Source organism: Mustela nivalis (genome assembly GCF_964662115.1).
Source record: "Mustela nivalis genome assembly, chromosome: 3".
Taxonomy (NCBI): Eukaryota; Metazoa; Chordata; class Mammalia; order Carnivora; family Mustelidae; genus Mustela; species Mustela nivalis.
Window position 1 is genome coordinate 150,447,801 of NC_139022.1, and position 27,515 is coordinate 150,475,315.

Here is a 27,515-nt window from a genome sequence, read left to right on the forward strand (position 1 = left end):
GAGGAGAGCCCAGAAGCCCCTCACTGAACTGGCCAGAGCCTGAAGAGGATGGTGGAGCTCTGTGGAGGAAGACACAAGGTAGCATGTGGACTCGAAGACTGATGGCAGGACCACGGGAGCGCTTCTGCTGCTGGCTCCAGGCAGGACTGCACACTGTGGCCAGAGGACAGCGGCCAGCTGACTGGCCCACCTGGGGAATCACACTCAGAACCCCAACTTGGGGTGTGTCAGGTTCTCGATGCTTCTCAGTGCCCTGCTGCTGGAAATCCTGGGGCTGGGCAGTCTCCTCCCTCTAGGTCCTCTGACCAGAAAGGGTTTGGGCTCTTGGTAACAGGGTGGTCTGAAAGGCAGCACTTTTCAAGTAGGGTTTGTTTTTGTGTTTGTTTGTTCTATTTTGAGTTTTTCTCCCCTCCCCTGAGGCCATGGCTCAATGGCCTTCTTGGAGAATTATCTTCTGGCAAGTAAGATAAGGAAAAGTCCTGGGAAAGACTTGGAGAGATGGACCCCCGCAGAGATAAGGAAGGTGCCCACTGTAGCTTATTACCTCTTGAGGATATCTGGGTTGTCGTAGATCAGGTAACTGCGCCCCATGAACTGCGGGATCTCGATGGCTTCTGTGATGGCTGAGACAGAAGAGAAAATGGAGGTTACATGGTATTCGGATCTCTTGACCCCAACCCTCAATCACAGGGCAGGAAAATACAGAGGATGCCAGCTTCTGGAAATGGGACATTTAACAACTTGTCAGCCCCTTCCTCTTGGCTGCACATGTACTTGGCCAGGTTCGGAGCTGCCTGTCAAGGCTTGGGGTTGGTGTCTCCCTGTGGTCACCTCCCTGGGGCTGGCTGTCACTGTTATTGGCCTCAGCACTACTGAGAAGTCCTTGCAGTATGCTGAAACTTGAACTGTGCCCAATTATTCTTGGAAGCCAAAGAGTAGGTCTTGGGCCATGTGGGGAACAGCTGGGGATAACCCTAGATACTCTCCAAGGGAGGCAGAGAAAACAATCCCCAAACAAAGCCCACCAGGATTTCATTATCTGAAGCCAGTCTGCCCTAGGACTCCTACTCCTTCAGCCATGACCTCAAGAGACTGGTGAAATAGGCAGGATAAGGTTTTGGCTTGGTTGTTTTTGTTTTGGTTTTTTAAATACAAATCACCTTCCAGTGTCATGTTTAACAGCCTCTTCACCATATTCTCATGAAGTAGCAGAGAGTATGGAGGACGGCTGGCTATTCCCATGTTACAGAAGTGGAAGACGATGCACGAGGGTCATCAAGGATTTGCCCAAGGTCACACAGCAAAGAGAGCACAAGACCATACAGCAGGCGGGCTCTCCTTAATTCTGGCCCTCAGCCCACCTCGGACTTCCCCGTATCTTAGCAGTGTATTTGCTTCTTCCTAATGTCTCATGCCTTTGTTTTCCCAAAGAATCACCCTTTCCCACATGGCTGTATCTTTCTCCCTTCAGAAAGACAGAGAAGTGACCGTTGAAGGAAATTAAGATGGAATGAATCGCACTTTTGAAGAGATGTGCAAAACGAGAGAGAAGAAGCCAGCTTACAAGAACAGTTAGAGTTTCACCAAAATGCGTGCTTGACGCAAAGGAGACACCGAGCTGACTCCACGCCCAGGAGAGAAAACGTAAAATTATTTGATACTGTGAACCGCTGGAAAGTTTACACTTAACTTCTAATCATGAAAAGAGAAAGGGAGAGACAGAGAGAAAGGAGAGAGAGAAAGGCAACAGCGAACCCCCAAACCCAATGACCTTGAGCCCCAAGGATAAATTCCTCTGTTGGCAGGTCACCCATGCAGGTTTCCTCAATGAAAAAAAAAAAAAAAAAATTAAAAAAAGGAAAGAAGGAAACAGGAAAGGGAGGGAGGGAAGACAAGCAAAGGAAGAAAAATGAAAGTTGAATAATTTCAGAGGTAATGCTCAAGAAATTGCTTTCATGTTCTCTGACACTTCACAGCTGCCGGCCCAGGGGGTGCCTACTGGGACCAGGAAGGCTCTATCTAGGACAGCAGCCCCGCTTATTGGTGGGCTAGCTGGCCACACTTGCAGTCACTTGCGGTCGGCCGTGTTCCAGCAGATGCTGCTCCTGTCGTCAGAAAGCCAACAGGAGCCTAATGCTGGGTCACCATGCCTATGTCACTGCCCTCACTTCATCTCACCGGAGCGCCATTTCCCCTCTCAGCATCTCTGGAAGGCGGGGGTGCAGTCCCATAAGGTATCCGAGAGAGACCGCGGTCGCATAACTCTGATTATGTGTGTGGTTGGAAGGGTTCTGTTTTATCATCAGTTACTGTCGTTACTCTTCTGACTGTGCCCAATTTAGAAGCCGCACTTCATCGTAGGTGAGCGCGGCTGGGAAGAAACACAGAGTCTATGAGAGTCTGTACTGTCCGTGGTTTCACGCATCTGCTGGGGGTCTTGGCAGGTGCCCCCTGCACATAAGGGGGGGGCTACCGTAACTCCAAATTCTGGCCACACCGCCAGCCTCTCTCCCTTCTGGTTAAAGTGGGTACGAGGAAGAGGGGAAGAAAAGGAAGAGAAACAGAGACAGGTAAAAACAGCGGGGATGCAAAATACGGGCTGAGGAGGAAAATGAACAGAAAGAAGGGGGGGGGGAAGAAGCTGCCAAGGAGGGAAAGGAGAGCCCAGTGCCGGGGCAGCCTTCAGGTGGCGGAAGAGTGGGGCGGAAGCCAGGCAGCGAGGAAAGGACCCAGAGGAGTCAAAGTCGAAATGAGAAGGCAAGAGAGGAAGCGGGACAAGGGGGCTTGTTGGTGGGATGCAGGCCCCTAACTTTAGGATACGAGTGCCCAGGAGGTAAAAGGAGAGGCTAGCCAAGCTGTCAGAGGAGTCGTTCCCAGAGCTAAACATAGCCAAGGCTCCCCCGCTGGGTTTGGCTCACCCCCAGGGTAAGAGGCACAGGCAGGGTCTGGGCCCTGCCCTTATTGGCCCTGGGCGTGGGACTGTGGCCAAGAGCCCGCGTTCCCCTGGACTCCTTGAAATAGGCAGGATGTGCTTGTCACATGTCAGCTGGGCACACAGAGAGCCTCCAAGGGGTCAGCTGCCTGCCGGGCGCCCAGCTCTGGGGTTCAGGCTCTCCCCGATCTCCCACTGGGAGAGGAGTGCCATCTCAGGGCCTGCTGGATTTAGAGGGAGGAGTCCCACCTCCCCAGTGGAGCGGCCAAGTCCCATACCACTGAGCCAAGTTACCCTCCGCACGCGGTCGGCCTGCACGGAGCCCACGGCCTGGCCAGAGCCCCCCTGGCAGGAGCCCAGGGCTCTTTCACGGTGTCTCATGGGACATATTGTACTTACTATTGAGGCAGTAGTTTCCACACTCTGCCAGGTGCCAGCATGGAACAGAACGGGGAAAGTCAGAATTGCACAGTTGTTGTAAAATCCCAAATACCTCGGTTGCAGATCACTGGAAACCAGCCTTGTTTCCCTCATAAAGCCCTGAGAGGGCCCAGCTTGTCCTCTTAGGGGAATGAGACTATGAATCCCACAGGAACCGCTGGAATCTTTCTCAGCACAATTAGCACCAACTCCCCTCCCTGAGCCTCCACTCCGTGGTGGGGGTGGGGTGGGGTGGGGGGACAAAGAAGGGATGTGTCACTCGTATGACACTTCCGAGGCTCCCTGAGTTGGAACTAACAATTCCCCGTTTATTCTAAACCTGGAGAAACAGTTCTTTGCTAAAGAGTTACTTACCTTGTCAATGATTATTACTTTTCTTGCCTCTAGCTACATGTGAAAGAGGAATGAGAAGCTAGAATTCTGGGCTAGAACACGAGAGCTGGAAGTGACCATCTAGCCCTTTCCAGCCCTCTGTAGCTTATTTAAATATTGTAAACGTGATGATATTTTATCCTAACCCGATGTTTTCAACACGATCTTTTCTTCTGCAGCAAAGGCACTAGTGGAAAAGTGTTTTTGTCACGTTTTCACGTTTATACCTAAAATTTCGTGCCATCTGCTGACAGAAAAAAGTACCCAATGAGTAGCAGCCTCCAAGCCACACGAAGCCAATTTTCCACTTGAGGGACGTGAGATTCCCAACCAAGTTGGTGGGGTCGGGCTCTTCCTTACAGTCACAGGACCCCAGAGAAGGAAGGACCTGGGGGGCTGTAACCTGACTTTCCCAACCCAGCAACATCCTGATGGGTGGCCACCCGGCCCGAGGCAGCTCCCTCAGCCACCGGGCAGCACCCTCCCTTGCTGGACAGTTCTACTTGGTCCAGGATTCTTGGTTCCACGACGCAGCCTCTGTAGCTCGAGTAACAACCACCAAACTTTCCCTTTCTGTCCAGGACCAGCCTTCAACTCTCTCAAGACCGCCATCCAGGCTGAACACCGCCATACTGCTCCATTGTTAAATGACACAACAAGCTAAGGAAAAAACAGTCCCCATAGCCTGCATAAGGAATACGCTGTATGAATTTGTGTTTTTATAGACTGATTTTTCCTAAATTATGGCTTACATGTACTGAACTATTTTTCATATACTGGGACCAGAAAAAGCAAAATCATCTAAATCAGACCTCACAGTGTGCTGTGAATTGGCTAAACACAACAGAAAATGTTCGAAATGTTGCATTTGTGGTAGATGTGCAATGATGAGACAAATCCCATCCTGTAGGACTGAGGACCCTGTGCCCAAGCCCAGTTAGTTCCCTGTCAGTTTCTGAGTGCGGAGCGGCTCTCCCGCTGCAGTGAAACACCGCCACCTAGCGGCCGGACCGGTCCTGCACGCCCGGAGTCCAAACTTGTCCATGCAGGGAAGGGAGGCCGGGCCTCAGAGTTCTTTCCCAAATGGCCTGCGTGCTATTGGCTGGGAGAAGCCCTGGGGGCCGGGGCGGGGGGGCAGCTGCATTCTCTACCTTGTCTTGGACACTCTGATCACAGCCAAGGCGCCAAGAAGTCCCCCAGATGAGAGAGCTGTTGAAACTGGGGTTACTCAGGATTATCAGCCCACAGAACCCCAGCTCCCATTTTGTGTCTGTGAACGCATGTTGTCTGTCTGCGCATGTGTGCTCAAAACAGCCATTAATATTTCTTAGAACCTAATTTTGTTCATGAGCTTTGTGAAATTCTGCTTTAACTCACTAGTAACCTACTGAGATACAAGAACTCTGAGGGCCCCGACGCAAGATGGGTAAATTTGGATGAGAGTAGAGAGAAGGAGAAACGAAATCTGTAAGGACGGGGCATACCTTTTCTGAGGAGGGAGGCCTTCCTGACACCCCTCTTGTGAGAGGAGAGGGGGAGTCTCAGTATTGGGGTGCCCCAAGGGGGTGCTTAGATGTGAGGTGGCAGAAGGCACCTAAGAGTGAGAGACCCCACACGGAAGGAGAGGGGACCACCAAAGTCAGGCCGTATGATTTCTGTAGGCACCTGAAGCTAGAAGTAGGTTGGGAGTCAGAACAACTGGCTTCTCCTGGCCTGGTGGGTTCCCCAGGTTGAGGTGGACAGTTCAGACTTCCATAGCTGTTGGTACTACAGGGAACCCACAGCATCCCGGGAGCAGTAAGGCACTCAGTGGGAGCTCGATGCCAACTTCTGTCTGAGCTCAGCCTTGCATGGACAGAGGGGGAGGTCCCTAGACCCCTGTGATGGTCTGGGTGTCTAGACCACTCCAGGATTTGCCCGAGTTTCTGGTTCCAACCCTCCTGGGCCACTAAGAAGTGAGAACAGGTGCCAAGCCCCCAATGGGTGTCCTAGAGGAAATCGCCTGTGTGCCACAAACCCCCTGACCAGGGTAGAGAAAACCAGACTCACCAGGGATTCTCCAACACTAAACTGCTGGAAGAGAAGGTGGCATGGATTGAATGAGGCCTAGCGCTGGTGACTTCCGCAATGTGTTGTTGTAAAAGGATTTCACTTCCAGAGGGAATACTAAGAATAGGTTCTTGCTTTTGAAACATGATCTGGTTATCAGGGAGGGGGAAAAAAAAGCCCAAACTTTTAAATATAGGAAGTTAGGGACCACCTCGATGGATGAGACAAGACTGTTTCCTGTCTACCAGTCAGATTCATCCTGACGACCAAGGATGGCTTCTGAGCATTCCTGGTCTCTCCCACCAAGAATCTAACCAAACTTTTAGAATGTTCTTCTGTATCTCTGTGGAACAGTAGAGCAGCCCATCTCTCTCCCTTCTCTTTCCAATCCTCACTCAGGACGTGATGCCCACCCCAACATTAGAGCAGTCCGTGTGACAACTGCATGCCACCATGTGCCTGCAGGGGCCCAGAAAATTTGTCCTTAACAGCCCTAACCTGTACCCAGTGTCCCATTAATGCTCTCAAGCCAATTAACAGAGGAAATGACTGCTATAGGCCACCCACCCCCCTGCCATGCATAAGCCTTCCTAGGAGTAGCCCAGGCTGCTGTTGGGGCAGAAACACTATCTTTATTTCAAAGCTTAAGGAAACACTGATACAACACGAGGGGAGGTGATAGTTTTTTACTCTGGCCTCAAGCCTAGCATATTCCAGAAAAAGAGGCCTAATGCCCCCCAGGCTCCCTGGCTGCTGTCCAGGCCCTCCCTGGGGCTCTGACTCCTCATGCTGGTGATACTTGCTTCTCACTGAACCTGAACCCAATGTTAGAAAGCTATAAATGTGAGCACTTTAGATCTGTTACGGCTACTGCTCTGCAGCGGAAAACGAGGCTTAACAAGATCGCAAATTATCCCGTCCTTCCTCCTCTAATTCTCAAAGTGAGATGTTCATTTAAGGCTGGACTTTATATATGGACCATTAAGGTGAGTATTTAAGGCAGGAGCAAATCCGAATTGCTTCTGGTAAAGCTGGAGACCCAGGAAACTCAAACACTAATGTGTAAAATCCAAACTCAATTTTCCGAATGAATGGGCTGCTCTTGAACTAAATCTCCACAAGTACGTGCCATTAGCCAAACAACAATTTGCTTGTTAGAATTATAATCAGGATCTTTCCAGAAATGGATCAATTACTCTTCTTCGGGGGTTCATCACAGGGTGAGCTATGTTCATAAACATATTTCATATAATTTGCCACGCAGTTTTCAAAATTCACTGAAATAAAATACACTGCAGGCTTCCAATCAGCAAATTAGCATTTCTATTTCCCATGGTCACTGCAAAACAAGTTCTCCTACTATTCCTATACTACAGCATCTGCCTGTAACTGTCTTCCCCTAAGCCTGAATTCTGATAAAGTTCAGGAACCTGGAAAGAGATGGAAAAGAGAGAGCACACGTCCCTTCACTGAGGCTCACCACCTCACTTCCTGTGGCCTGATGCCCCCCCCCCTTTTTTAAAATTAGTTCCCAGACAGGTGAGGCCGTACTAATATCTGAAACAAAAAGATCCAATGGCCTAACATGACCATATACTGGTAGGCCTCTTCTGGACACAAGGTCCGTGGCCTCCCTGGGGCAGATGTGGGAAGCTCCATCATGTAGGGCCTGTGACCTGCTCTAGCTTTCAGACAAGGGCGGGCTGGAAGTTGAGTAGCTCCCAGCACCTGCAGGGAGCAGGTGCTTCTCACCAATAACAATGACGGTGAGTACTGGTTGAGGGCTTAGTAGACATGTTTCTCAGGAATAAGCATTGCCTCATTTAACCTATATTACCACCGTCTGTGTTAGACATTATTGCATGATTACTCCCGTTTTATTGAGGAGGAAACCCAGGCACAGAGGAAAGAGCATGAAAAATAGCACTTCACAGAAGGTTATTTATAATTCAGCAGAATTTACCTTTTTCTGTCCTGGGCAAGATTTCTCAGATTTCTCGTTATCATGTTCACAGGTAGAGGTCAACATACTTACCAGCCTCTAAAGCCCAGGCACCCACCTATCAGGACGGACTCTGGGTATGGCTCAGAGGCATGGGTCCCGGAAACCCTTCTTTTAAAAGCTTTCCAAGTGACTTGAAGACACTAGGATTTAAGCTTTTGGTACCTAGACCATCAGGGCATTCTCAGGGAAGAGGCCCACTGTTAAAGATACTTTGACATTATGATTCTTCTTTAATAGGATAATTAACCATGGGACATACCAGCTATTATGTTCCTGAACTCACTGCTCAAAACCATGTGCCTGGCTGTCCTGGGGTTCCCAGTGCCTCCTGGAAGAGTGCGGCCCCCGTGCTTCCAGAGACACCCCTTCCCGCTCCGTGCCTACCTTTCTGGCAGTGCAGCCCCTCAAAGCCCAGGGGGCAGTCGCACTCGTAGCTCTCCTTCCTGGGCCGACAGCTGCCCCCGTGTGCACAGGGCCCCGCCACGCAGGGGTGGGCTGCGTTCTCCACGTTCACGCCCCACGTGAAGTCATGCTTCAGGTGGATGGTGCGGTCGTTCAGAATGATCTGCAGGGGACAAAAGGTCAAGACGTTTGGGCACTCGGGACACATCTTCACAGTCGGCTGAAGCCTCCCTTGGCATCCTCACCTGCGTGACGCCTGGTGAGGGAACTTTCATAAAAGAGAAAACGTCCAGTTCGTGTTTGTATCACCTTGTAAAAGCGATGCAGAAACTGATGTCATTACCTGTGGCCCTTGGGAGACTCTGCAGAGAGGAAAGCATCCTCTGGCTCTGGAAGATTCCAGGTCATAAAGAGGTCCCCATAAATGAGGGTCCTCAACCTGGCTGCCTGTTAGAATGGCCTGGGGAACTTTAAGAAAAGTACCGATGGCCGGGTGCCAGGCAGGTCCCCCCTGCATCTCTGAGGGTCGGGGCCGGTCAGCAGTCACTTTTAAAAGCTTTCCAAGTGGGGCGCCTGGGTGGCTCAGTGGGTTAAGCCGCCGCCTTCGGCTCAGGTCATGATCTCAGGGTCCTGGGATCGAGTCCCGCATCGGGCTCTCTGCTCAGCAGGGAGCCTGCTTCCCTCTCTCTCTCTCTGCCTGCCTCTCCGACTACTTGTGATTTCTCTCTGTCAAATAAATAAATAAAATCTTAAAAAAAAAAAAAAAATAAAAGCTTTCCAAGTGACTTGAAGATGCAGCCAAGGAAGAAAGGTGCTGCTGTGAAGCCAAGTAGGAAAGAATACAAAAGAAAGAACCACACGGGCAGGAACCAAAGGGAAATGGATGGCTCCCGGTGGCAGTGGGGCTGGGAGAAGCTTCACCCTGTGCTGCTGTGTTCTTCTGGCTAATGGGCTCTGGGGAATCTACAGCTCCATCAACTGGGTCTTCCTGATTGTCCCACCCCCTCCTCTATGAATTCCCTTCTTCTCCACATCCTGTTCCCCACCATTTAAAAAAAAGAAAGAAAGAAAGAAACCCAGATGCCATTCTTCGCACTGCGTGCAGACTCGCTGGGACAGGAGAGCTCTTTTGCCTTCACACCCTGCTCCCTGCAGTGGGGGCTCTAGTGGAAATGAGGGGTGACGGGGAGAGGTTACTGGGCTTTCCAGCCCCAAATAAACGGAGCCAAGCTTTTCAGCCCTTGCTGTGGAGAGTGTGTTTGTTTTGAGCTGTGGGTGCTTCAGCGTCATGCACTTCCAACCTCGGCTGCATCTTGAGTCAGTTTGTGGAATCTGCGGACAGAGCACCTCTCAGAAAGACCTCCGCCCTGCAGGGCGTCCGAAGAGGTTAGCCGTGGTCCTTCCTGCCACTAATGCGTGGTTCCACAGGCTTGCCTAGATCTTGGAGGGTGTCGGGAGAGTTGGGAGAACACTTCTTTTCCTGGTCTTGAATCTTACAAGCTGCAAGAAAGCAGCCAGAATCCTTCTATAGTTGTCCCCTTTTCATGCTCCGAGTGAAAAGACTGTGAAACTGAGTCATGCGTACTTGAGACAAGCCAAGATGCTACCGTCCACCACGGGACATGGCAGAGCCAGTGACTCAGCCCGTGGGAGGGGAGGGTGTCCTGCCCAGGAGGTGCGGAGGAAAGGGCTCTGTGCGCTGTGTGAAGGGGGGAGGGGGAAAGCCTGACAAGGGTGGGGAGAGGGTGTGGGGCCCCTTAGCATCTCCGCTTTCTAAGTGAGAACTTAAAACACATGATTAAACACAGCCAACCGTGCTGATGGGGGACTATGGGCTGAGCTGAGGTGTCCCGGATATCGCTGTTCAGCCACACAGGGAAACACATCAGAGTCAGCAAGTGTTGACTGGACCCCTTTTGTGGGACCCACAGTGGGATACAAGAGGAGAAAGAGCTCCGTGGGGCCTCTCTGAGTGCAAATCATGAAAGGGTCTCCTTTCACTGGCCTCCTTCGTTCTGGCCTCCCCCATACTTCATCCCAAGGCTAGAAAGGATCCGCGGCCCACCACCCACCATTGGTTGCTAAAGGAAAACAGGACAAAGTTAACATCCAGGAATCGAATATGCTTTTCTTCAAATCCTTTTTCTCCCAGGGTTTCATGGTCCTGGAAATCTGGTTTGGTGAGTCAGCCTGCATGTCTGTTACAGACAAAACATGTTATCATAACTGGAGAGGTCATGGGCAGCCCTAAGGGAAGGAATAACAGACAAATATGAGTGGGGTCAGTGTCCTATAGCTTTAACTAGCTGAAGGATTGTTTTTGCTCAACCTTCTACGGAAGGACTTCCTTCACCTATGCTCTTAGGGGCTGGGTTACGTGATGGGTGAACAATTGTTAACTTGCAGGGGTGTCAGTGGGCGTGGAGGTTGGATTGGGGGTTGGCTCCGACTTGAGCAGACCACAGAGTAACCCCAAAGGGAAGCACAGAGCCAAGACCGGCTAGAAGACCCCCTCGGCCTCCTCCCCTTCGGCAGAAGTATCGGCAGCCACCTGCAGCCTGCTCCCTCCCTCAGCACTGCCCGGATCCTTTGGTGGATTGACGGTAAGGATTCCTCTTCACTGAGCTGTGTTCATGGAATGTCTGCTGGACAGAGGCCTGGGAGCTGACGTTATCAGAAAGTGGGATTGGAAAGCTCTGTGGCTAGCATTAACAAAGAAAACCTTACAACTTTCCCCAAGCTTCTTTTTTGGAGGCATTGGATTACAGTGCTCACAGTTCTCGCGCCCATCATCTGCAGACCAGGCCACACAACAAACATGCGTAAGTGAAGCCGGTACCTTCTGGATGCTTCCACTAAATGGCTTCAGGATGCCCGAGTTCTTCTTCACATCATCGTAATTCGGGACTCCACCGATAAAAATGTCTGTGTTGCACTTAATCTGCGTGAAGCCTCCCTGCCAAGAGAGGAGACACGAAACACGACATAGCTTCGGAAAAGGTAGTCAAGGCAACCAATGGGTACAGACACCCCAGGGACGCAGCCCAGCAGGCTGGCTGGACTTCCACATTGGCCGGCATCGCCACTTACCCCCACTGTTGGAATGTCTGTAAGTGCAGTAACCTGTCCGAGACTTTGTTTAGACATCTATAAAATGGGAACCCTAATGTCTACCACCGAGAGCTGTCACGGTGCGTGTGGTGGGCTGCACGACTGCCCACCCATAGTCAGCGCTTCTCCAAAAGCACCCCCTCTCCCTGCAGGAAGACCAGCTCCAACCTGCTGATCTTGATGGGGCGAGGGAGCTGGCTCCAGGCAATAAAACTCAGGCAGCAGAGAAATGAATCACGTCTTCGCAGAAGCTTTCCGAGTCAGACAGTAGCTCAGGGTGACTCTCAGCCTGAGTGCCCCATTCAAGCTGCACCTGACCAGGGACACCTGGGGGTCTCAGCCGATTAAGCATCTGACTTTGGCTGGTTTTGGCTCAGGTTATGATCTCAGGGTGGTGAGATCGAGTCCCGCCTCAGGCTCCGTGCTCAGTGGTGAGTCTGCTTGAGATTCTTTCCGTCTGCCCCCATCCTCCCCACCACCTCAAATAAATAAATAAATTTTTTTTTTTTTTTTTTTTTTTTTTTTTTTTTTACAAAAAGCTGCACCTGACCACAGATGGATATGCAAGTGAGAAATAAGCCCTTATTGTAGCTTTTGATATTTTGGAGGCGTTTGTGATTGCCATAAGCACAGTCTTGCCTCTCTTGAAGGCTGAGATCTGCTTCCTTAGCACTTTGTCCCGGGTTGGATGCATAATCAGCATTCCTGTGTAACCAGCTATTGTTATATGGGCAGTGGTAAAGACAGAACCGCTGGAGGCCAAGAGAAAAGGCAGGCATGGTGAGTGGGAGGCATTCCTTATCAACTACAAAGGGTAGAGAAATTCTTCTGTTTTCCATATTCTGAGAAAACTTCCCATGTCAACCCCCAGAGGCTTTCCCCTGTTACTGGTTTTTACTTCCCAGCCTAAACTCTCAGGCGTGGGCTGGTCAACAAACTGTACGTCATAGTTAGTGTCCAAATTCCTCCAGATAAGAGCTGTAAGCAAAAAGTTAAAATGTTCCAACAAAGGGGGGCACCTGGGTGGCTCGGTGGGTTAAGGCCTCTGCCTTCGGCTTAGGTCATGATCTCGGGGTCCTGGGATCAAGCCTCGCGTCGGGCTCTCTGCTCAGTGGGGAGCCTGCTTCTCCCTCTCTCTCTCTGCCTGCCTCTCTGCCTACTTGTGATCTCTGTCAAATAAATAAATTAAAAAAAAAATCTAAAAAGAAAAATGTTCCAACAAAGGGAGACACATTGAAATCTGGGATCTCTGCGATGAGCACTCTTTAGGTAACATAAGCCAGGTTGCCTCCGATTTATGGGGAAATGAAATATAGATAGTAGCATCATCTAGTCATTGATTTAATCAGTATTATTGGGCATTTCTGTGTCCCAGGCACTAAATGCTGGCCAGACAAGAGGGAACAAGGAAGTTCCTGCCCTCCAGAGGCTTACACGGGCAGGTGGGACTCAGCAAGGGCAGTTCTGGTGAGTCTGGAAGTACTTGCTGGCGGGAGGTGTGTGTCCCATACCCTAACCTGGACCCAGAGAGTTGGGGAGGTGGAGGTGGTCGAGGAAGGGTCAGAATTGTAGAAACCAGACAAAGTCAGGGCTTGTGGGGAAACAGTAGGTATAGAACAGAGGCAGGGAGGGATCAGACACTGCGTGCATAGAAATTTGCTCTGTACCCAAAAAGCAGTGAGAGAAAATAGTCCTATCTGTGTTTTAGGCAGATCACTGGTCAGAGGGAGGAGAATGGATATGGCACCAGGTCCGAGTAGGGATGGGGAGACAGGGAGGGCAGAGAGGAAGGGGCACCATCTTGGGGGGAGCTCACAGTGATGGGGTCCAGCCAGGTAATGGCAGAGAGGTCTTGACCGGGATGCAGACAGCACCACCTTCAGTCAATAAGCTTTGGCAGCTTCCGGGGTTCTTATTTAACTGGCCCAGGGTTGGCAGGAGGCCGTGCTCATCAAAGAAGCCGAAGGGCTTTCTGGAATTCTAGCGGCTGCCTAGAACATTGCCCCAGGCAGCAGCTGTCACCACACACCCACAGGCACCCATCGCTGTCGCGTCTTAACTGCTACCCAAAAGTTCAAGTCAGATAATAAGAGGAGAGGAGGAAGGCTGTAGGGTCAGAGGGATTTCAGAGAAACAGGCTGTTTTGAAGAACCTTTGAGTTGGAACAGGACCGGCCTCATGGGGTGAGAGTTGCTTCCTTTCGGTTGCTCAGCAAAACCCTTGCCCCTACCCCTAACCCATGGACAAGAGGCTGGGCTGCAGCTGCCCCACCCATGGGAAACCGCAAGAGAAAAGCAAACAGACCCCACCAAAATGAGGCTTCGTGTCTAGATCTGCCACTTCTGGTTAGCTAGAGGTGGATGGGAAAGCTAAGTGAAGCCACTGGTTGGGATTTCTGGAGCCCTTAAGTTGGAAATGGACTCAACCCTGGATGGTTGGTATTTCTCAGCTGAACGACCCAGGGCTCAGTTTGGCTTTAGTGTGGACACTTAGGGGCTGACATCCTGGGTTGACCCCCAGCAGTGTTCTCTAATCCCAGCCACCTCTAAGCTCTAGAACCACTATTCCTAATACCATTGCTCTATCAAAAGGGTTAGCCATGCCTTTGGATGTGGTATGGGCAGTGTGGGGAGCAGAAAGCCCTGGCGGGGGAAGATGTGATTAAGGCTCAGCTCATTGAGATCAAGCATGGGGACTTCCACACCTGCCTCAGAACTGCCTCAAAACAAACAAGCAAAAAGATAAAACCATGGCACAAGCACCCAGAATAGCTACACTTAACCCTCATGTTTACATAGCTTTCCAAGTGGGAGTTGCGCTCCAGCCTGTCTGGTTCAAAAGCCAACAGGGGGGCAGAGGTTCTACCATGCTGGTTTAATTCTCACTCTCTGACATGGTAGCAACAGAAACTGTGAGGTATGGTTTTTACCATTGTGTTGTCTCTTCGCTGTAGAATACCAATGGTAAATACTATGTCCTGAAGAGTTTTTTATTTGTAACCAAAGGCCTTGACCCTACTATCTACAAATATACCCATTCTGAACTTGTTCCTGTTGTACAAATGTTTGTGACTAAGGCCTACAGAGATACAGCGCTTTTTTGAATTTATATTAAGTCAACATACAGTCACGTCTACAGCTGTGAATTTCTACTTCTATCTTGGACTAAATTCAGCTGTTAGAATTTTCTGGGTCATAGCAGAAGTGATTCCTGTTCTCCCTTTACAATCCATCTCCCTCTTTCCCTCCAACCATCCCTCCCTCCCCTCCGCCCTGTTTTCCTTCCTTCCCTTTCTCCTTCTTTCCTTCCTGCCAAAATACATATAGAACATTTTGTAGGTCTGAAGGGTCCTCACCTCTTAAAGAAGAACCCAGTTTGGGATTCTTCTAATCATGAGGAGGTCCTTGGTTCGGACAGGACCTCTCACCACTGCCATCCCTAATGCTGGCCTCTGGACATATACGTGTCCTTCCTTTTTTCTTCTTCAACCCAATATCTCTTTCCTCACCAAAAGTCTCTTTTCCTGCCTTTTCTTTTTTCTACCAATCCATTTTCTTATCAGAATACCCACATTCATTAATAGCCTCTTTAAATCTGGTGATGTTCAGAACAAAGACTGTTGGGAATTAAAATAGTAGAAAATCCAAATTCCCCACTGTTTTGGGGGGACTAAATGTTTTGTGTGTAAAGAACCCTGGTAGGTTATAATTTAAAATAAACCTCTCTTATCTCTTCTTAAAAATGTTATTTTCTTTGGACATGACCTTGGGAATAAAATCATGGATGAAGGTTATAAACAAGTAGAAATTCTTGTTCTTGAGGTCACGAGAGTACTCTATTAACAAATAAGTCAAGCTGCATAGGGTTGACCGTGCGTTAGTACCACTGCGTTTTACATGTATAGTTATTCTCATTTGCACAACTCTGTGAACTAGGCCCTATTATCATTACCCTTATCCCCATTTCATAGATGAGAAAACAAAAACTTAGAGGTCAAATGACTCATGTGAATTGACAGAATGGAACTAGGTCTGGAACCCAGGAGCCTAGGGTCAGGTGTAGGACTCACCCAAGGCAGGCCCCCGTAGGCCCACGCTCCAAGTCCATGTCCTGACTATCAGACACTGACTCGAACAACGGCAGGGATGGGCGGTAGGGGTGGAGGTGGCAAGCAATTTTGTAAACGCCATACTTGTAGTCGCTCACTCAGTCCTTGCAACAACTGTAAGAGACCTCCCACATCATTCCCCCATTCACAGCCAAGGAATAGAAAAGTGAAGAAACCTGCCCAGTGGGGAGCTTGGGTGTTAAGTGAGGCAGCCTGGCACTGGGGTCCGTGTACTTACCCACCACGCTGCTGCTCTTCTCACCAGAAGAGGGAGAAAACACTACCCCAGTTCCCACTAAAGCATATCCTTCTTACCTCTGCCATTGCTTCCACCACCTTCTGCTTATCCACTTGTAAGATCCCATTCTTTGCTGTGCGAGACACGTGCAGGTCATGCCAGCGGCCCAGGGTGAGGGGGTCTTCACTCCTGTTGAAGGAAAGAAACTTGAGCGTGGGTTAACATCCTCAGTGTTACAGATCCCACTCATGAATCCTCCAGAATGCAACCGAGGCCAACCTCAGATGCCTCATTTCATTCAGTCCAAAGAAAATCATTCCTGTTTAGTAAGCACGGCAGGCAAGGTCCATCTATTGGAGCTCGGACCCCTTTACGGTAGGAACATTGCAATTATTATTTTATTTATTCGTTACAACAAGCCTGAAATGTGGGTCAGATGAGCCTGGTTTTCTAAATGAGAGGTGAGGAGGGGGTGAGATGTGATCACAGTTGCACATAAGCTTTGAAAACGGAGAAGTTACCTGGGCTCTGGTGTAAAACACAGATTCTCTGCTGTACTGATGTTTACAGCATCCTTTGAAATGCATAAAAAATAGGATGGATGGATGGATGGATGGATGGATGGATGGATGATTGGACAGATAGATGGATATAAGGATAGCTAGGCATGTGACAAAGCAAATATAGCAAAATATTAATTATAGATGGCAAATGAGAGATACAAAGATATTTACTGTATAGTTCTTCCAACTTTATTACATGTTTGAAATTTCTCATAAAAATGTTGGGGGGAGATTCCATATTATCTGATATTGTAAAAAGGATTAAAGGTACTTTAAAAATTCAATTACTAATTCAAGGTAGAAGTGCTTGAAGTTTAAATGTTACTGACAGGAGTTTTACACATTACTTTGGATAGTGAGGTATGCAAGAAGAGTATAATTATTGCATTTGTATTTCTAACGGTGTCTAGTTCCTAGCCTTCACTGAACCTCCCAATTATTTTTTGATCCTGGATCATCTTTAGAAAACTGTCAGGAATACCAATGGGCACAATTATCGAAAGGTCTCCACCCCCTCACTTGATTTTTTTTTTGCTCTGGCAAATGCTTTTGTGATTTGTCCTTAGCAATTAGATTTTAATCACCTTGGCTAAATCGATATGCAATAAAGAAACCAGAGGTACTCTTACAGCAGCCCCATCTCTGTGATAAGTCATAGTGCCTTGGTGGCGTGCTCGTCCTGCAGAGGTCACTCCCTGTCAATACCTGCCTTCCTCAGCATGCTGGGATCGATCACAGCCATCACAAACTCATTGCAATTGCCTTGATTTTTGAACCAGGTTCATAATGAACTTGACTGCCTTCTCCTTTTCCTAAAGTTAACATGATTTGGCCAGTTCCACAACTTCCTGTGGTTAGGGGTTTTCAGCGAATGTTACTAATCAAGCAGGAAGTCTTTGAAATGGTTTTCAAAATAAATATCTTGCAAAGGAGCTCCTGAAACACCATAGTAATCACTGCTGTCAGGTTATACTGGAGAGGGGATGGGACAGAGGGTGCTCTGCCCCTTGAACACTTTGAGCACTTGCTTTCTTTTGTCACAACCAATATGCAGAATCCTTTTTCTGGGTGCTTTCCTGCCAAGCAAGAAGACAATAACTCACAGTATCAAAACAAAACAAAAAACTAAAGCCTCCTCTTGTCTCAAAGAGGCACAGAATTATGAAGGAGAGATGCTGGACACGCAGGTCCTATGAGTCTGTGACCTCACAGCTGGAGCGGTCACTGCAGAGTGCGGAGTTGGGGGTGCCTTCCGTCCAGGAGGAGGGCTGATCAACCCGACCCTCCGCTCACGCTTTCGGTCACTCCATGTCCAGGAGGAAGCCATGTGAAAACACAAGGTGATATTCAAGGTGTCTTCCCCTCTCAACTTGACAAACAGTTCTACTGGAATTGCTTCAACTGTTTTGCATAATCATATGTAAATTGAATCAATTAAATACCTACCAAAGTTGTCTTGAGACCTAGGACATTTTTGCATAACCAGAGGTACAAAAATGTAGTCCTTTTTAAGAATTGTTGGAACCTAATGCTGTAAGCATTTCTCATCAGCCATGAAAAACGGCCAGCAGTTAAGGGCGATGTAAGGTTGTAACATCTCTCCCAAACACTCTTCCTAAAAATGATAGTCTAGCAGTAGGAATTACGATGGAACGCAGCCCGCGATTTCCTTTAAAACAACCACCACCGTCGGGTTTCCTGCTGCAGGGCGTCATTGAACAAAACACTGTAGTGAGTTTCAAAAAACAATTCACCAAACATAGGAACAAGAACCATGTCTGCCTTTGATGAACAGGCTTCTGGCTTGAAGGTAAAAACTACTGTGGGAGCAAGATGGTAAGAAGGGGGAGACACAAACAAATAAGAAGAGCATGGGCCCGTACCATCCACAGGCTAGGGGAGTCATCAAAATAGCGACACACTGGATGGGAACAATCGATCTGCTAATAAATTAACAGTACAAGCGGGATTCCAGGAGGACAGGTTTGACGACTCGGAGCCAATTCTGCCACTGCCAGCAAGTATTTAAGAAGCAACTAGTCACCGCCACGCTATCAAAACCACCTGTCACACAGCCTTCCGGAGATCATGCTCAGGGATGGGGCTCTGTGACAGCTGACTCCGCGCCCGGCTCTACGTGGAGAGTGTAAGAGACTCGTTAGTAGCTGGTACCATCGAAGACACAGTGTAAGAGGACAGTAAGCATGGAAAGCGAGGTCACCAAGGACATTTATGTTCCATGTCCTCTGATACCTCTTTGCTGGTTGTCATCTATTTGCTGAGCGCCCACCCAGGGATGCTCCGAGCACGTGCTGATGAATTACACTTCCTCCCGTTTCTCCTGATGGCACCATAGCAAAGAAAGGTAGGGGACCCCGGCCAAAGCTAGCCTGCCTGCCACAGATGGACACACAGAGTCACTCCCTGCTGGGGAGTTACTGGAGAAAAGGAAGTCCTGTCAGGAGGAAAGCCTGAGCCACAGGAAGCATGTTATCTATAAACACAAGGACAAATTTCAGAAAAGGTAACTGTGGAGGGAAGACAGGAAGAGTGCTAGCTATCAGGACAAAGTCATCTTTTCCCATAGTGACTGCTGTGTAGCGTTTGGGTGGTGGGGGGGCATGAAAGTTGCAGCCCTTACCTGAGAACACCGGTCCCAGAGCCACAGTCGAAGCGGAACTCCACGTGGCCCCCTGCCATGTTAATAGACAGGAAGTCCTTGCTGGCTGTGTCGTAGCTGTACAGCAGGACGCCGTCCCCCGAGTCCGGCCGAAACGTGATCTCAAACTCCGTGAAGGAGAGGTAATGCTGGGGCTCCAGGGGCCAGGGGGTTGCAGCATAGGACCTCAGCGACTCTCTGAATTGTGGAATGATCAGGCTGAAAGCTGAGGATAGAAGCGTGTCATTAGAAATCCCTCTGGGGCAGGACTAGCCACGTTCTTGTCTTCCTGCATAGAGAGCAAAGCTGCATTTCCTGGCGGCCCTGAGCTCGCTGGCCCCCATAACTGAATTCCGGTCAGTAGAATGTGGGTGGGAGTACCACACGGCACCCCAGGTCCAGCCCTAAAACTTCCCTCCATCTTGCACGCATCCTCTTCCCTCATCTGCTGGCTGAATGCAGGAAGGGGGGGTGGCGGGAGGTGGATTCTAAGGCCCCCCGGCAGAGCCACTGGAAGGCAGGAGCCTGCATCCCTGAAGGACTGCATGGAGCAGAGGGTGCGACCCTCCCCCCCTCCCCCCGACCTAGTTGCATCAATGTGTGATGTGAGCAAGGATCAACCTTTATTATGTTATACTACAAAGTATGAGATGATATGTAACAGCTCTGGTTTTCTGGAAACCATAGGCCTTCTTCTAGGAGAAATGAGATTTGAGATTATACTGTGTTCAAAAGATTTTCTCCCAGGATGATGTCTTAGGTCCAAATTTAAACCACTGGTAAAAAATTAAAACATGTTCAACTCTGCATGGTGCTCCAAAATCTTTTAAAAATCTTTAAAATTTTCCATTATTGTATGTGCGTTTGTGTACACGCATGTGTTTACATGTATATACACACATGTTGGCGTCTACATGTACCGGGACCTAGGCAGACGGTATAGAGGGGTGGAATGATTCACTAGAACAGTACAAAAACAGAGAGTCAAGATGACTTTTGTCCTATCCGTTGTTAATGATTCTGCGTCTCACTTCCCAACCTTTTCTCTGAAACTGTCAGCCATTCTAACGAGCATGAGCTGCAAATGGTCTGATATAGACCATATGCGCAGAGGTTTTTCTAAGTTTTGGGGGGGCCAAAAGGAGCTCACCAAAGCCTGGCCCAAGAGTATCTTCAAATGAATATATCCTTGGCTGATTTGACCCATGAACACTCAAAGACACACCAACCTTATAAAAAGGGGCAGGGGGGAACACCTGGGTTAAGCATCTGACTCCAGCCCAGGTCATGATCCCAGGGTCCTGGGACTGAGCCCCGTGTAGGGCTCCCTGCTCAGCGGGGAGTCTGCTTGTCCCTCTGCCTCTGCCTCTCCCCTCACCCCACCTCGTGCATGCACTCTCTCTTAAATAAATAAAATTGTTAAAACAAGATTCTCCTGTGTCTCCCAACACTGCATAAATTTTAATTCCATAAAAATGTATGGGACCTTGCTAAAAGCACACTGATGAAAAATTATATCAACATGAATTAACCATGCAGAGATCACAGTCAACTTGCTTCTTTCTCACCATCTTCACAGTGTCGCCCTTTGAATCCAAGGGGACAGAGGCAAACGTAGGAGTCGGCTTTGACGGCCGTGCAGGTGCCACCATTGATACACGAAGCCTCATCACAGAGCCCGCTGCTGCATTCCCCTAAATACAGAAGAGGAATTACCAAACAGATCCATCATGGGAGCCAGGCCGAGATGATGGCACTTAGCACGCCAACAGCTCAGGGCTCCGGATAAATACAGTTCCCTTCCACTCCTGTTCCCTGGTATCGCTGCACAAGTTCAGAGGAAGTGGAACGTACCTTCGTTTTAATTTGATTTTGGCTTGTTCTTTATGAAGAATCACCGAATCTTCAAAACATGGTGGACACAGTTAATCAATAGTCAATTCTTGGACAAATTTATGACCACTGACGAGGATGAATGAGCTGTCTCTGCTTTAATTCATCTCTCTCTTATTCCTACAAGAGTGTGTTTCAATCTCGCCACATCAACAAGGCATTTCTGTTAAAAGTGTTCTTGTTGGTGTGGCCGCAGTTCCCTTAAGTGCTAACACCCTGGGGGTTCAAAGTGGAGGCAATGAGGTAGGGACTGAAGCCATGTCTAATGTATGACCTGGCCTGAACCATCCACTCTTTTGTCTAAGGCAGGGAGGGGTGAGGGGTAAGGGGGCTCCCTAATACCTCAGCACATGCCTTCCAGAATCCCTGTTATGATCACATGGGAGACAGCAAGGTGGCCTGGAGTAAAAAGTGGTGAGACACTCCACGCCAGATGGGTCCATTCTCTTTACCGAACACAGAGAGGCCCATGCAGGGCACATTTTGTCATTGTCAAGATCATCGGTTGAAGGAGGAACAAATGGACCTCCCCTGCGCTGCTTGTCTTCTGCTTCTGCTGTCTTCCTTCTTGTATATATGAAATAAATTAGACAGAAGGGCCAGTATTTGGTCCAGAACGACATAGGTGAGTACAAAACACTTCTTTCCCGGATGGGGGCAAAGGGGCACATCTCTGATTGAGGGGTCCAGCCCTGTGCCCTGCAGGTTGGTGATGCTGGGCCCGCCTGAGCTAAAAGCATCCCCCACCCCCAACGTTGGCCTGGTTGTGTCATCTCTGCAAGCCTCACATCCTTTCGTCCTCAGCCCTCTGTGTTCATCGAGCTGATCCAGTCCCTGTTTCCGTGCTCAGCCTCCCTGGGAGGATGAACTGGGCTGGTAGAGTGTGCACCCCTCGAGGAGGCCAACCGCAGGGGCCCGTGACAGAGGTGAATTCGAGCCCCTGCAGATGGCTCGGTGCTCCAGCCAGGGTGGGCTGGCTTTGGCAAATCCCAGTTGGGGACCCTGGAAGTTCAGGCCAAAGTGACAGGTGGCCTGCAGTCACAGTCCGAGCACATGGCCAGCATCCTGGCTCCGCGGGGAGGGTGAGGAGCATCCCCGAGAGCCAAACTTGCAGGGCCGTGCCCCCACTGGTCTTGGTGGGCTGTGGCTCTTTCTCAGAGAAGGGCTGTTCCCACAGGGTAGAACGAGCTTCTCGGGTTATTTTAGATGCATGCAGGAAAATATTACTTTATATATTTGCATTGTGACTATATTTTAAGAGGTGGGAGTGGGAGGGGGCATTTCCTTGATGAAAGGGTGTTTTGGCTTAATTCTGCTGGCCATGGTATGCAAGCCGGACCAGGAGCGCTGGCGTGGGAAACAGGAACGAAATCTTACGGAGAGGGAACCTGGGGCTGGACAGGGTGGTGGCAGGGGACATGGAGAGAAAGTGAGACACAGGCAAGGAAGAAACAGCCAGCTCCTTCTAGAGGCTGTCAGTGGAGGCAGACTCTAGCATAATGTCCAGGGGGTCCCCGCCAGGCCGTCTGCATAGAGTGGCAGGAGCAGAGCCATGAGCACGGCTGGGAGCGGGAACAGGTCGCTCTGGGCAGAGAAGCTAGCCTCACTCAGGGGAAGCCTATGGTCCCTGTGCCAGCATCCCCTGCTCAGCCCCGTGGACACAGCCCCTATACACATGAGGGGCACGCTGGGGGGCGGCAGTGACGTGGGGGTAACCTGGACACCAGGAGTGGAGGGGCTTCCTAGAGAGGATGGGGAAAGAACCCTGTGGGACTCCAGGAACCAGGGAAGGGTGAGGAGCTGGCAGAGAAGACAACAGGAGAACAGGCCAGTGGGCTGGGAGGACTCAGGGCAGGTTTGGGGAAGCTCTGGAGCCAGAGCACAGAAAGCAGGCAGAGTTAATACTGCTGGAAAGTCCTGGAAAAAGGCTTGCGGGTTTGTAAAGGGGTGACCATACCCGGTTTTAGGAGAGGGATTTTGCTGTGCCATGGAAGGCAGAAGCCCTTTTGCAGGGGGTTCACATGGGGGCCTGGAAAGATTGGGAGCGTCGGGTCTAGAAAGAGAGGAGCGAGGTGCCCGGGATTCCCAAGCGCGGAAGGTAGCAGGGCTATGTGAGGCATGGTGCTGGGTTTCAGCAGGGGGACCTGAGCAAGTGAGAATAAGACCAGGCCGGGGGGGTCCGTGAACTGATAAAACACATTAACCTTTATTTTACCTCACTTCCAACTGAACGGGAGTGTTCCCCTCAGTTACTAACATAGACAACAAGCCTCTAAGAATGGGTAGTGCTCGTGGCCTGTGGCCAACAGTCCCGAGTTACTGTTATATCACATTCCACTCGTTGCAGATATCTCAAAATATCATTTATGCTAATTACTACTTTGAAACCATGGTAGCTCTTCCACCCCCATTAAATAATCTTATTCTCTAATGCTTTATAAAGAAGCACAGATACTACTACAATAACAAAACTTAAAAAAAAATTATATGGCTTTATTTCAATATAAGTGTTTCCTATCAGGAATATTTTTCTCCGCATTTATTTTTTTTTTAAGTTTTTATTTATTTATTTGAGAGAGAGAGAGCAAGCATGAGTTGGGGGGAGGGGCAGAGGGAGAAGCAGACTCCCTGCTGAACAGAGAGCCCCACATGGGGTTCAATCCCTGAGATCATGACCTGAGTTGAAGGCAAAGGCTCAACCGAGCCACCCAGGTGCCCCTATTCTCTGCATTTAAAAATGTCATTTCGAGGGGTGCCTGGCTGGCTCAGTCAGTGAGCATGTGACTTTTGATCTCAGGGTTGTAAATCTGAGCCCCACATTGGGTGGTAAGATTACTTAAAAATAAAATCTTGGGATGCCGGGGTGGCTCAGTTACTTAAGCATCTGATTCTTGATTTTGGCTTAAGTCATGATCTCAGGTCATGAGATCGAGCCCTGCGTCAGCCACTGCACTGGGGCATGGAGCCTGCTTAGGATTCTCTCTCTCTCTCTCTGCCCCCTCCACCCCCTGCTCTCTCTCTCTCTCTCAAAAAAAAAAAAAAAAAATCCTAAAGAAAATAATAAAAACATTTGAGAAGAGTCCATTGGCTTCACCAGACCTTTAAAGAAGTTCATGGCACACGAAAGGTTAAGAACCCTTGGGTTTCTGAAATGATGATCCTAGTAGCAAGGTCCAGGGATGTCGGGAAGGACAGAAGAAAAGTGGAGATAAACAGGTCAGTTTTAGAAGTGAGGAAATCTTCCCAATCTTAGAGCGGGAGGAAGAAAGTTGGTGTTCAGGTCACGGGCCTAGAGTGCTGGGAGTACCTTGGCCCCACTAAATGAAATCACTTTTGTTGACACTGAACCTACTAGATGCCAGCTTGTGTTTACGCAAGACAATGAAGTGAGAGCCAGTGAGAAGTGAGGCCACTGAGGAGAAAAGTGAAGGTAGAAGGTCACGGGGTAGAAGACATTAAGGACACACGGGCAGGGAGCAACCTCCTCCCCTCGTCCCCCAGTCCAGAACAGAGGCCTGTCGGTCTCCCCTACTGAAGACCTGTCAACTTAGTCTACACCTCTGCCACCACCACTGGCCTGGAGCAAATCGCCATTATCTCTGATCTGGACCGCTGCCATCACTGCCCGGCCAGTTTAACGTGCGTCCTAAATACTGCTTCCAATAAGCTGTCCGCGGCCAGAGCGATCTTTTCAAAACACAGACTACATCCCGGTAGACCCACCTCCCCCAGTACTCCCACTGGGACAAGTCATTTCCTCTGCCCGGAATGTTCTTCCCTCTCTTATTTGCTTTAAAAGAAAAATGCTTCAGATAGCAACTTTGCATTATATCCTCAGAAAGCTTTCCTGGACCTCCTGCTCATACAATTCCCTTATTACACACTATTATTGTGTTATCACTCCTCCTTTGTAACACTTACAGCCAAACGTCATTTTACATTTACTCGTGTTCAATCTGGTCTCTCCTTGCGGCAGCTACGTGAGGGCTGAGCTCCGGTTCTTGTTCATTACTTTATCCCCAGCACCTAGAGTCATGACTGACATTAAGCAGATGCTGAAACAAGTATCTTGAGGGAAAGAATGACTAAAAAACCGACAAGCCCATGGGGAGACCCACGGACACCTCAGACCTCTGGAGTCTCGAATAACTTGGGAAGCGGCTTTGTCACGCTGACCCAGTGGGGTGTGTGTGAAGATCCAAGACAGGATTGGAAAAAACGAGTGCTGCTGGTTTAGGTTGGAGAAGTTGGGTAGAAATAGTAAAAGAAAAGTCTAGCCCAGAGAATGCAAAATTTGCTGAGATCGCAGACTAGTCTAGAACATGAATTTAAAGAGAGTTCAGTCACTGGGAATAATCTAATGAAGGGGATGAGGTGGGAGGGCTTGGGGCATGAAGGGTCCCTCTGAGGAGCAGAGGCAGGCTGAGGTGATGGGGGAGGGGAACAGAGAAAAAGCTGGGGTTGCAGACAGCAGTGCCAACTTAGAGGTACCAGACAGAGGAAGCATGGGTCTGCTACTGTCATTACTTTCTTCTGGAAGCCTGTATCCCCACCAGAAATTCACTGCTGTTGGTATGAGCCCAGCCTTCCCCATGGTGGCACTGCATTTAACTTAAAAGAACTTGAATTTCTGAAGGACTAACTCCGACTAAAGCAAGTATGGAGTATGAGGAAGCAGCCCTTCTCCAGCACGCCAGGGTGAAAGATGGGAAGAAAATAAAAAAAGGCAATGTGACTGATGTCTGCCATTAAGGTTCATCATAAGGCTCACAGTCATCAAAGAATCCAATAGTAGCTCCTGAGGAGCCCAGAGCCAGTAAGGTAGGCCCGCCTGGTGCCATCGGCTCAATGGAGAGGTTGGTTTCACACTGTGTGAGAATTTAAAGCACTGCCAGAAATTGGTCCTTGCTCAACTTCTCAATGTCATAACTACCCATCAGATGACCACACGGCCTGGAGGCCACAGATCTTTCAGGGCTGTTTCCCTGTTAGTTCAATGAAGAGAGAAAAAACTGCTTATAGCCTGCTTAATGGGTGGAGTCAGGATATTAATAATAATATTAATAGCAGGAAATATTTACAACATGTTTGCTATGTGCAAGGCTTTGTTCTTAGTACTTATATGCACTACAACTCATCTGGAGAAAGTAATCTTACAAGGAAGTTACAAAATATATTCATAGGTTGAAGCCAAATTCCCTGTATTTGGAGACAGGGCCTTTGAGAAGGTAAATAAGGTGATTTGAAGTCTTAGTGATCCAATCTGAGCAGTGTCCTATAAGAAGAGGGAGAGACACCAGGGATAAAGGCACCGACCAAGGCCACAGGAGGACACGGCGAAGGAAGGATTGCCAAATGCAAACCGAGGAGGAAGGCCTCGGGAGAAACCAAACCTGCCAGCGCCTTCATCATGAAGTTTCAGCTTCCAGAACTGTGAGAAAAGAATGTTATTAAAGCTACCTGGTCTGTGGTATTTTGTTACAGCAGGCCCAGCAGACTAAAACAGTCACCAAGTTAACCAAATTTAGAATTACCTATCTGCTCTCAGTGATGGAATAAACATCCTTATTCCTTTAAAAAACAATCCTAGTCTTTTCAAAAAATCATGCTGAAACAATTGGACATCTGCATGCAAAAAAAAAAAAAAAAAAAAGGTAATAATCTAGACAGAGACCTTACACCCTTCACAAAAATTAACTCAAAGAGATCACAGACCTAAATGTAAAACACAAGACTGTGAAACTTCTAGAAGGTAGTGTTGACAAAAACCTTGATGACCTTGGGTAAGGCAATGACTTTTTAGAGACAACACCAAAGTTACAACCCTTAAAAGAAGTAACCAATAAGCTCAATTTCACTGAAATTAAATATTTCTAATCTATGAAAGGCAGTGACAAGAGAATGAGAGGATAAGCCACAGACTGGGAGAAAATATTTGCAAAAGACATATCTGAAAAAGGACTGTAGTCCAAAATTCATTAAAAAAACCAAAGTCTTAAAGTTCAACCATAAAAAAGCAATCTGTTTTTTTTTTTTAAATGGGCTAAAGACCTTAACAGACACCTCACCAAAGAAGATATACAGGTGATAAATAAACATATGAAAAGATACCCCACGTGATAGGTCATCAAGGAAATGCAAATCACAACAAAATGCCACCACACATCTGTTATAATCTGGAACTCTGACAACACCAAACTCTAACAAAACTGTGGAGCCACAGGAACTCTCAAACATTCCAGGTGGGAATGCAAAATGGGACAGCTACCTTGGAAGACAGTCTGGCAGCTTCTCACAAAACTAAACATATTCTTAGTACGTGACCCAACAATCACACTCTCTTTTGTTATTTATCTCAAAAAGTTGAAAATTTATGTCCACCCTAGAAACCTTCACACTGATGTTTAGAGCAGTTTTATTCATAATTGCCAAAACACGGAGGCAACTGAGATGCCCTTCAGTGAGCAAGACAGACAAGCCCATAGTACATATAGACAATGAAATATCACCCAGCACCAAAAAGAAATGAGCCACCAAGCCAGGAAAAGGCATGAATGATGGGTGCTTGGGTGGCTCAGTGGGTTAAAGCCTCTGCCTTTGGCTCAGGTCATGATCCCAGGGTCCTGGGATAGAGCCCCACATCAGGCTCTCTGCTCAGCAGGGCACCTGCTCCCGCCCAACCTCCTCTGCCTGCCTCTCTGCCTGCTTGTGATCTCTGTCTGTCAAATAAATAAATAAAATC

At 48.7% G+C, this 27,515-nt stretch overlaps 1 protein-coding gene across 3 annotated transcripts in view; it reads right to left on the reverse strand.

Moving 5' to 3' along the window:
- EGFLAM (EGF like, fibronectin type III and laminin G domains) overlaps positions 1-27,515 on the reverse strand; it is a 182,007-nt gene that overhangs the window by 14,127 nt on the left and 140,365 nt on the right. For 2 of the 3 annotated variants that reach the window (XM_082723444.1, XM_082723443.1), the window contains exons 14-19: positions 20,449-20,574; positions 18,863-19,106; positions 15,736-15,847; positions 11,041-11,157; positions 8,184-8,364; positions 545-623 (exon numbers count right to left, since the gene is read on the reverse strand). In XM_082723444.1, coding sequence (XP_082579570.1) covers positions 545-623; positions 8,184-8,364; positions 11,041-11,157; positions 15,736-15,847; positions 18,863-19,106; positions 20,449-20,574 — 859 coding nt within the window. Of the gene's footprint in view, positions 1-544; positions 624-3,331; positions 3,547-8,183; positions 8,365-11,040; positions 11,158-15,735; positions 15,848-18,862; positions 19,107-20,448; positions 20,575-27,515 lie in introns of those variants that run through there. The other variant, XM_082723445.1, reaches the window with a different exon arrangement.